The sequence below is a fragment of the Lingula anatina genome, chromosome 8, assembly GCF_051362555.1.
Source record: "Lingula anatina isolate TDL-2025a chromosome 8, LinAna3.0, whole genome shotgun sequence".
In the NCBI taxonomy this organism is placed as follows: domain Eukaryota; kingdom Metazoa; phylum Brachiopoda; class Lingulata; order Lingulida; family Lingulidae; genus Lingula; species Lingula anatina.
The window spans coordinates 14718888-14730212 of NC_141774.1; the positions used below are offsets into that span (position 1 = coordinate 14718888).

Here is an 11325-nt window from a genome sequence, read left to right on the forward strand (position 1 = left end):
TTTATTCGAGGGGTCTAAAAACATAGTAGTAGAAGTGGTTTATATGCGTTACTTGGAATCCACTCTCGGTTTAAATGTATCTTCAACGTTAAGGACATTTTTGGTTCAGGGTCATCGTATCGTATCGCAATCTCATTTCACGGAGATGCTCTACAGGTTAAAGAATAACGCTTTTTTTTCGCGATGACATTTCCAGGAGCTTTGGCACGGCGATTCCCGGAGATTACAAGATAACAAAGAACACCAAATGCCATGTGACCCCATCGATATTATCAATTTCCTACCATAACTTTCACCCTATACACAATGCACTGAATTTATGCCGTTTTCATTTCGAATTGTAAACTACAGAGGGCTGAAGAAAATTGATTTAAACAAAAAATAAAATAATAATAATATAAAGAATAAAAAATAGATATTAAATAAGATATCCACAAGATTTGCAAAAATATCATGGTAAAGTAAAAGAAACCTCAGTTCTTTTTATATCTACATTGCAATACATGTAGGCTACGTTCAGGCAAATGGAATACATAAAATTCAATATAAATACGGTACCTGTTTCGACATACCGCCATGTGTATTTTTATGCACACTTCATGTATTTTGCATGTCTGTTGTCTGAATTTAAATCATTTGCTCTAGCTAATCACCAGGCATACCTCGGGGACAAATGAAACAAAAAATGATGTCGAGGAGATGGGGTTTGAATTCAGTCGCGTTCTTGCACAATGAGACAAAACGAACCCAGATCAATTTGACAGCTAGAAGAGCCATCCGAGCACTGGAGCTCCAGATGGTCGTGGTGACATCTTTGAAATTAACCTGCAGCGGTTCTCGCCGATCATTTACAGTGTACCTTGTACCACCAGGTTGGTTTTAAGTTAGTTTCGAGGTTTTCCCCTTCAAAAATTTGTCTCATTTCACGCTCACTTATGGTTCCCAATTTGTCTTAAAACATGATGCTTTTATTTTTTTAATGAAAAATGTTCTAGGACATTCTGAAGCAATTCCCAAAAACAGTTAACGGACTGTTACATTCATTACAGAACAACATTAAAACTGTAAAAAGATACAGTAAATGTTCTAGAATAGATTGAGAACCGTAAGTGAACGTTAAATGAGACATTTTTGCATTTTTGCAGTCAAATTCAGACCATTGCTCAAAATGTTGGCGACCCACTTTGCTTGGCAACTGACTGACACGTATGGTGTTATCTACCAGTAGATTAAACGCCATTGAAGAAATAAAAAGGGCATGCTTAACTTCTCTGTGTTCTCAAATTGTAGCTTTACTGGATCGGACAGAGAACAAGAGAAACGCATTTTACTAAGTCAAATGGGGACGTGTACCTAATGGGAAAGTGAGCTTGTTCTCAGAAACTGTCGGAAGATTGTCGATGGCTCAGAGATATCCTCATGTTTTCCTGGAGTTGTACATCAAAATTTTTAATCGAACAATGCTGTCATCATATGGTGCACTGGTGCACTTAGGAAGGGAGTTTGAACTGATAGTTTGGGCTCGCTCTTAAATATTTAGAGCAATACGGAATGTCCAAAATGTCATTTATTTTATCCAAGTTATAGATTGGTTCCCTTCTTTCTTAACTGCACGTGTTTATCAAGCAATCGCACCGGAGACAAACATTTATTATGAAAGCTAGAGTTTTTACTTATTAAAAAATTCGCTTATTTTGTCTTTTCGAAAACCGATTGGCAGAAGGCACTGAGTTTGCACAGAACCAACCACATCAATACCATGTTGAACGTGAGAATTAAAAGCACTTACGGACTCATATGACTATGATTACCACTTGCCATGCGTTTCTGTCATATATGTCATAAATGCACTTTATAACTAGTCATATATTATTCAGGACCTTCACCTCGTCATAACACACAGCTCCAATTCACTACGCTTTTATGAGACTGCTTTGGCTCAGCGGATTGTTCTAAAGATAATACGTGCTTTCAAAATCCCTGTAGTCCCGAAACACCCTGGATTCAAAACGCCCACGCTTCATACATAATAAGTTAGACAAGTCAGGTTATATTATAGATGCGTTTGCTCTTAAGGCGTCAATACAATAGCACACGAGGCTGTGTTGCTGGGGTTGGCCGACTGTTTTGTGATTGCGCACATCCGTGACATTGTTGCTGTTATGAGAGCAATTGGCTTTTTCTGTTATCGGTGTTTCCCTGGCGGTGATACAAAATTGAAACAAGCTATTAAGAAGAAAAGACCCAAAGGAATATACACCTTGGAATACAAGGGTGATTTGTATCTGAGGATTGCAGTGCTCGGCGCACAGTCGGAAAGGCACTCGGTGTGTGTTGAGTTTTCTTTCTTTTTTTAAAACCAAAGTCACTGAGAAACTGCAGAACGAAGAGCACATTGATACAACCCACGCACGTCATTCTGCTGGTAAATAACATAGCACAAGTCAGACAAAGCGGATTAATGTTATGAATAGAGGACAGAATGATGCATTAGTGAATTTACGATTTTAAATTGAACAGGAGAACGGCAGGAGTCAAAGCACGAGGTGCATATACCTACAGAGATTCTCCAAGGGAAGTATGGAACAGTGCTCCGGGAGATGGACATCCTTCCATTGCGGACTACGTAACAGCCATTAACGAAGACTAAATTTTCTATTTAAAGGAAATGGGGCAGCAAGATCATGGTATACGAATATACACAATCTATTTTTGGGTTTTTTAACAGGCTTAAAAGAATCATATGAAGAAAAAACATCGTATTTCCGCCTTCATACCGGTGCAAGGATGAATTCTGACCGGTGTAGCGAAAGTTAGAGGACTGAAGATATAAGTGAAGAGAAGATTGGAGGAAAATGCCAACGTATGTGCATTTACGCCACGAGACACATACCGGAATATGGTATATGTATGTGACATATACGCAGTCAATGTGAAACCCTTAATGGCATTTCTCTGTAGGCAGACATACTGTCAGGAAAAATAGGACAGTACTTGCTGCAGATTTATGCCCAATTCAAGGGAAATATAACAATTGGCGATGAGACGCAGCATGGCAGAATGCTGACCAAGGAGTAACAAGGTGTATTAGCCGAGTGAACTTGAATCAGAGTGTGAATTTTTCCGTTGTCAATTGATTCTATAATGCAATGTGCATGACTGCTTCAAGTCGTTAACATACAATGTATTCATTCTGAAAGCTCATGCACACTTACAACGACACAGCTGCTGTATAAAACTGGGACTCCATACACACGGACATGTGAGAAGAGTTTATTCTTGTTTCAAAAACACGGCGCCTCTCCTGTTCCCGGAACCTTTCTGGGATAGGCAATAATTTAAATGGATGTGTCATCGTTGGTAAAGAATGTTATTATTAATTCAAAAAGTGAAACTGTGTTACAGGGATGCTGGTTGCGTGATATCGCCAAAGAACGTTAAAATAGCTGCGGGCGTATAATATAAGCCTGTATTCTTCAGCAAGAAGAAGGCACGTTGGCTACGTATATATCCATTGGCCAATTAATTCGGAAAGACTGAGCGACTTAAAACCCTTCCCATTAATGCGATATGGACTGGAATAGATTTGGTATCAGTGTACATATTCTCTATTATTTGTAACCTCAAGGAAAAAAAAAACATCGATACTGAAAGTTGAAACGCCATTTGCTGAGTCCTCGGGCGTTGTTCGTTTACATCCGCGTTGGCAATTTACGCTTATTAACACCACTTTACAATCGCAATTATCAGGTAGTTCCAATACGCAAATGCGGTGGTCTAATTAGGAAGGATGGTATGGTAATGTACACGAGTGATTAGCTGTCCTTGTCTCCTGGTCAGTAAGACGAAGGTGGCAGGACATAGTTTATTTGAAGGGCATTCTATCAACCCATCAATCTAAACAAATAAATCAATATTCATATATTTGTATTCATATAAACATTGGAATATTCCGATTGGCTAAAATGTACTACGAAAGAACCAGCAGTTGCCGCCAGCAACTCTACGCAGAGATCAGTTGAACAGGAATCAGAACTGCTACGTGAAAAATTGGACAAAAACATGGCTTGCCAACGGGGATATTACAGTAAAGAAACAACTCTTTATTGAACTGTAAGCAGTGAAAAAGGAGACGACGAAAAGTTTTTGACAACAGCAAGCAGACAAAGTAAAGAAATTAGATTATAAAGAATCAGAACTCTGCAGTGGCAAATTGGACAAATATTGCTGATATTACCAACGCGTGGAATAATGTCTAGAACAGGCAAGAATCAATCACGCAATACGCAGTGTAAAGAATAAGCAGGAGAAAAGTAGGAGTGGAGTGTGTTTGTGTCATTGCATTGCACACTATGTTGGTTCCCTGGCATTTTGGCAGTAAGTCCAATGCCCACTGAGACGTAAAATAGATTCAGCAAAGTGCAGTGATCTTGCTACAGACATCGATGTAGACGTGAATATCGGCGAGCCAACACACCGTGGGATTAGCCTAACATTGAACAACACTAATTAAGGCTCAGAGGCTCTCGAACACGTTTTTTCGAACCAGGGGAAATCCGACACGACAGTAATGACTACGGGGATTTCTTGCCGAGAACGATACGTTAAATGCTTGGGGTAGAGTGAGAACAATGGCCTGAAGTTTCGTGATTACCACAGCCAGGGTAGTCTTCTAGGTGGAAAACTGCACCTGGGTCAAGTGAGTAATATCAAGATTTAAGGCACAGTTAGCGCCATGAATTACTCTATCCCGCACATTTTGTGTGTTCTTTCAGTACGTTTAGTTGATATGTAAAATAGCCCGTTGCGTTCACATACGAAGTGCCGGTCCACGATAATATAGGATACGGAAAACTGCTCACTGACATGCATATGAATATCGGTTATAGAGTTTAGTCAATTCAGACTATACTTTTATGTTCCTTAACCAAGCAGAAGAAAACATCTTGTTAGAACCATTTGACATATGGACATAGATACGTTTAACGTCACATAAATCAACCCACTGCCGGGGAGTATGGATAATAAACCCGGACAATTAAGATACATGTGCTGTTATGTATACGCCGGGTAAAATATGCGAATGAAATTAACGACTTATTCCCAAACTCGATAAAATTGCGCATAAAGCATACCTTTTAAGAAGATAAGATTCCGTCGTGTTTCATGACAGCTTCACGTGATAAATCTGTTATAGTGCACAGTATTCCGCCAAGGAAAAAAGGACAACTGCTGGAGAAACAGGAATGCATTTAAGAAAATATGTTTTATGAAGCACGGAGTTAGCATAAACTGTATACACTTTTTTTCCTATTAATCAATTGTCTTTTCTGATAATTTCGTTCGTTAGACTTTGTGAATAACTTTTGATCTTGTCGATAATCAACTAGACCAACGCCGGCGAAGACGTAACCGTCTTAAGGTTTAAGGACGTACGTGTACAGTTATTACACGCGAATAAGACTTTTCAAGTCACCAATGCACTGGATTTGAAGAGGCGATAGATCAATTATAAACTATACCTAAGTGCAAGGCAGCAGCGCTTATCAATCGTGCAGTTGGAAAGTGTGGAAGGTATTCAACACGGAGCCGCAGTGGGAATTTCACAAACCGATAACCATAGTTAAACTGCTCTTGGAGAACAATTATTACACACTCTGATATATTCACGCTGAAAGAGGAATCCGAGCAGCAACTGGAATGTACGGCTTGACAGCTGTAACGAAGGGAATAACGGAGTTAACATCAACGAAATCAAGAAACAAAAAATGTGAGCTGGTTCACGAAGCATAAATTAAGTCACTAAACCTCAACTTAAAGATTGTAGTTAACGAGCCCTCGTGCTCATTGGTGCCTGTAGCGACGCACGCGCGATAGACTACCAGCAGCCAATGCGTACATTCCATAAGTTCGCGAACATGAAACTGATGTGCCAATCCGTGATACGACGTTAAGTGGAAGGAGCCTGACGCTGTCTGTCAACGTGATTGGTATAAATAGAGCATTCTCCACACAGTTCTTTGTAGCTGTCGTGAAGGACAACGCTGTCGTAGGCTCCAACTTCGTGTTAACGGGAGCCAATTAGATTGCATAGCGTGGGCATCTTGGAATCACCAGCAACAAATCGTAGCATCAAGGCGTGCTCTACCTTCCCCTTAATGAGTCCTTAGACATTATTGGATAGAGACAATTCTTCGCTGATGATCGAGGAGAAACCAGCCACCGACCTTGGAAGATATATAGGAATTTTATAAGCCGCCTTCCTTTTTATATTGTAAGAAGGGCAACGTGAAATGAGATTGCGGGCAAAGCGAAAAGACAAAGACAGTTAAGATTAAAGCACAGGACTGTCGATAAACGCCAAAGGAGTTTGGTGAAGGTCTGTTCGTGCCTTTTTGTGCTGATAAACCGATAGCTACTGTCGTTAACATGTGATTAGACGTTGAACATTGTCGTCTTCGTGGCATTCATGGTTTAGAAACTGCGCTAAGGAATCAATTCAGAACTGAAAGGATAGTTACTCAGGGGCTCTGCGTTTGCCAAGTAGATTCAAGTGAGTGATTCGTGGCAAAGATAGGAATAAAGAGATCAGATTTTAGAGTCAGTCTGTCTTTGAATATATAAATACGTATTAACTGAAATACACCATTACGTTCTAAAGCACGTGGTAGGAGTTACATTTCACAAAGACGTCAGGACAGCTTCCAAAGCAATCTGCGGCATAGAATTGGAAGCTGGATCTTAAAAGCACTGATGGAGTGTAAACTAATATTTTGAATAATGAACATTTTTTTTTTAAATCTACACACAACTGGGAAGAATAATTTACAGGGTTTGAACGAAAATCAGTGACGTGTTATCATTTATGTTTTCCGTGACAGACAGGTGTTAAAATTGCAATAAACAAAAGCCAACGATGGAGGGTATAAATTCAACTGAAATTTCCCTCTCGGATGACGTTTTAGTAAACACGACAGTAGACCTTATTTACCAGCGTTGTGGAAACCGAACCCATTTTCGAGACACCGACGCCTCCAAAATCGGAATCCCGGTACTTCTGGGCATCGTGTTTGTCGTCGGGTTGCTCGGGAATATGTTGGTTCTATACGTCGTTTGCAAAAGCAAGAGGATCAGCTACCTTTTCTTCAACCTCGCTCTCTCTCACCTGTTGCTGGTGTTGGTATGCGTGCCTCTCCAAGCAGCGCGGTTCGCATCAGGGTACACCGTGTACATTTCGAACCCCATGTGTAAACTGGGCTATTTCCTCATGTACACCACCACCGGGGTCAGCGTGAACTGCATGGTGGCCGTACTGGTGCTCAAATACATCGCTATCACGTGGCCCATCTCGTGCGAGATCTCACGGAGACACACCGCAATCACAGCAGTGGGATTATGGATAGTCCTGGGGATCATCAACGCCCCTCTGTTGGTTTACTACAAAGAAACCGGTGAAAAACAATGTGAGCTGCAACCCAGCAGTGACGCTCAGTATTACTCATTCATCGTCTTGACTTTTGGTCTTGACTTTGCCTTGCCTGTGTTAGTGTTCATGTGCATAACGATGTCCGTCATGGGGAAGCTTAAAATGACCGCCATTCAGGTGGAAAATCGACTGGCCATGGCGGCCAATAAAAGACTGGTCATCCTTGTCCTCATTATCTTTGTGCTCTTCGTGGTCACCTGGGGGCCGTTTCACTTTAGCTATCTTTTTGCAATATTCGCCAGCCATATCTACAATCCTTTCTGCCCCTCACCGGAAACGGTCGGCCTAAATTTCATGATCGTGTTGGCGTTTTCAAACTCGTGTTTAAATCCAGTGGTCTACAGTCTAGCGTCCATTGAATTTAGGCGTGCGTTTCAGGCTACCGTCAATAGATGGCGCTCCGTCACCCACACTGCCGAGGAGACTGAACTGACTAGGGTAGCAGAGAAGTAGCCAGCGTAGCAGTAGTAATAACGTACTGGCGTAATTTTGAAATGCAAAAACGGCGTTCTCCATGAATCGACCGAAAACGATTAGCACGAGTACTTTGAGCCAAGCTTGAATCGTCGAGATACGACCGCAGTTCAGTCGCTTCAATTTCATATCTACCGGCACCATCTTGAATTGCTTCTCCACAGTGGAGATATGAAGAAAGAAATACCAACGAACAACAATGCCCATCGTTTGGAAACCCAATGACTTCAATCATGTTGTCATTTTCGCTCAATAACTGAACGATTTCCAAACAAAAAATGCATAACTTACGTATTGTGCATCGTCTAACAATTATCTCCGTTCAAGATATGCTTCCGCGTTAATTCCATGCAATCGATGGAGTTTACGCCTGGATAAAGCAAACTTTGAGCATTGTCTTTAGCATGCAATATACCTTCAAGTAGCTATACTCAATTTATAGGCAATTCCATGCAATGTTGTTGGCCTTAAGACAAACCTATATATACAGACCTAATCATAAATGCCAGGTAATCCACAGGTAACGTTAATATTTATACCTTATGTATTTTTATTGATATATTGGTTATTGGTTACTAAATATATACCTATATACATATATTTATCCTATAGCTGTAAACTTATACAATGATGTACAGGAATTCGGGATTTTGAGTTTAGTAACGTATGTCTTATTCATTTACTTGAATGGGGAAAGTGTAATTCCAACAGCCAACTGATAGTTTTACTGTCGTGTTGCTTGCACCACATGTTTTGAAGTAGCCTTTTGACCATGTAGGGGCACATTCATACATGCCACAACTTACATTTGCAATCAATAACGTTACAATTATTAATTAATGCTAAGCACGATCAAAATGTAGCCAAAATATCATTCTTATTTCCTTATATGTTTATTTAAGATAAATAGCGTACTGGAGATTTTTTTGGTACACTTCCTTACCTGCGCATGCGTATGAAAAGTATGACAGTTCTTGTGAAAAATCTTGTGATCAAGTTTTTTTTTTCTTTTATTAATTTCATTATTCTTTATTATGGACCGTGATATTTTACTAGGTTATAAGGCTTACATAGGGTCGTCTTTTATCTGTGAAGTATTCCTTGCACATGCGTTCAGTGTATGGTACATGCATTATTATATATATCTTTAGTGCTAAGCTGGAGCATATGGCAATCCAGTAATACGGCTGTGTTATTAAAATGACTTAGTACAGAACAAGGTGATTTACACGGAAAATGTTCGTGTTAAAATCCAACAGATGTTCCGCACAACATGTCAACACGAATAGATCAGATACGGATGAATATGGGAATGAAAAAAAAAAAAAAAGCGATGAACAATATGCCACTTGCAAAGATTATGTAAAGTTCGGTTCACTTTCGGTTGAGAAAGGGATTGCACATGTATTTTTCTTTTGTCTCGAAAATAAACACGATCTGGTGTTACATTGTATGTAGGCACATAATTCACGTAATTTGTGTCGTTTACAAAAAATCGAAAATCTTCAGTCGTCTTAACTAGGACAAATTTAACTCCGGAATCGGTTTCCTAAAACGACTGTTCAAAGTCCGTTTATTAGATTAGCATTTGACAGCACTTAGATTTAGCCCAATATAGTTGCTTTTCCTAAAATACCACAAAAGGTCACATATCTTGTTTTAAAAACAAAACCATGTTATTAGCTGTGCAATAAACAGACATCGCCATGTTGGTATATTTTTATTCATGTTCCGTTCCAAAACCAAGTAGATTCTCGAATAGATAAAACACGACAAAATCACGTGAAAAGTGCATTGCAAGTCCATAGCTGCTGTTTTGATGTCAATACATGTAGTAGCTCATGCGGTGTCATTTCTGTGTTTCTTGTTTTTTCTTGGCAAATATGATTTAACTGGATTCTCGTTATTCTAAGAGGACAATTGCCTATACAGTACGCGCGATCTTTCGGTGAATTATCAATTCTACTAAGGTTTTATGATGGAGAGTCTGCTGTTAAAGAAAAGAAGCGGATATGTATGATTCAAAATGGCCGTACTTGATGGGCATAATTTGATAAATGGCCTATTTAAAGCGAAGTAAAAATCGATTATTTTTTCAAACACTAAGGGTTCAGATCAAGTCTTTGATACGGTAGGCTTCAAGTGACAATATACATCAAGATTGAATCTGAGATTACATTTTGCGAGGACATTCACTCTAAAAGCCATACATTATACACAAGACCAACGGCACCACCGATTTCCTTGTTCTTAAACCTTACAGATATATGTCAAGACCGTTCTTTATCGGGCTGGCAGACACAGTTTGTTTATTCTTTTTTTTTTTTTTAAGTTTTGCTCCCGATGGGTGCCACTGTGAACAATCATTGTAAACTTTAAACTCTCACACCAGGACCAGCTGAATCTGATCATGAAGATGTTCAGACAACGATAAAATGAATGCACAGTAACTTTTACAACTGACAGTTAATGGGCAAACACGAGTTCCGGCCATTGTTCTCTGATGTTTGACGATTGCCGTTGTCGCCACTGGAATTCAGCCATATGATTCATGTATTCATGTATTACTTCAAGCGACAGGCCTGGGTATAAATATTCCACAAATCTTCTTCCGGCGAATCGAATCAGCTGCCTATACTACCCTTAGCAAAATGAAAAGTTTGAAACAATATTGCAGCAACGAATTTGCAAGATTTTGCAAGAAAAGATATAGCTGCTACCTTGCAGCCCTATTCCAGCAAATATGCTGCAAATTTGCCAAAAAGGAATTGCAGTTTGCAGAAATATTGCAGCAATACTGTAGCAAATTCGTTGCAAATTTGCAGCAGGTCTAATATTTTAATAAGGGTAGCGCTGTTCCCATGGTGTTTTGCTCTCCCGTTTGGATATTGTGGTACAGAACAGTATTTGTGACTGCTCCCTTTATGTCACAATCACATACAACGTGATATCAATAATAAAGAAATTGGTGAAATTTAAGATCTTTTGCCATTGATATTTCACCAGGATGGTGCTGTCTTGATGAAAGCCTGCGTTCTGCGAGTGTTTTTCAGGTGGTGTATATGCAGCAAGTATCTGAAGGACTCACTGTGTATCTCATAGTCGTCTCTATCTGGAGGGGTGGGTTCGATTCCCACGCTCAAGTTTAGAGAAAGGATCGGAACTGTCTGTGTATACGCCCCAGGCTTTGATACAGGAGCCCGGGTAAAAGGGTGAGGCTTCCTTAACAACATACAATATTATTTCACCGCTGTTAGGTGAATCACTGTGATGATGAGTATGTAAACTGTTTTATTGAAATATGGAAAGTATTAAATTAAAAGCATCGCATTGATGGTATGAACAAACCGTATAATTTCTGCATA

General features: G+C 39.6%; 1 protein-coding gene across 1 annotated transcript; it reads left to right on the top strand.

Annotated features, from left to right (window-relative positions):
• Positions 1 to 1484: 1484 nt before the first annotated feature.
• Positions 1485 to 9812, top strand: LOC106169830 (galanin receptor type 3). Its single transcript, XM_013549456.2, has one exon. It carries the CDS (start codon positions 6917 to 6919, stop codon positions 7937 to 7939), a length of 1023 nt encoding a protein of 340 aa, XP_013404910.1. The 5' UTR covers positions 1485 to 6916; the 3' UTR covers positions 7940 to 9812.
• Positions 9813 to 11325: the final 1513 nt, after the last annotated feature.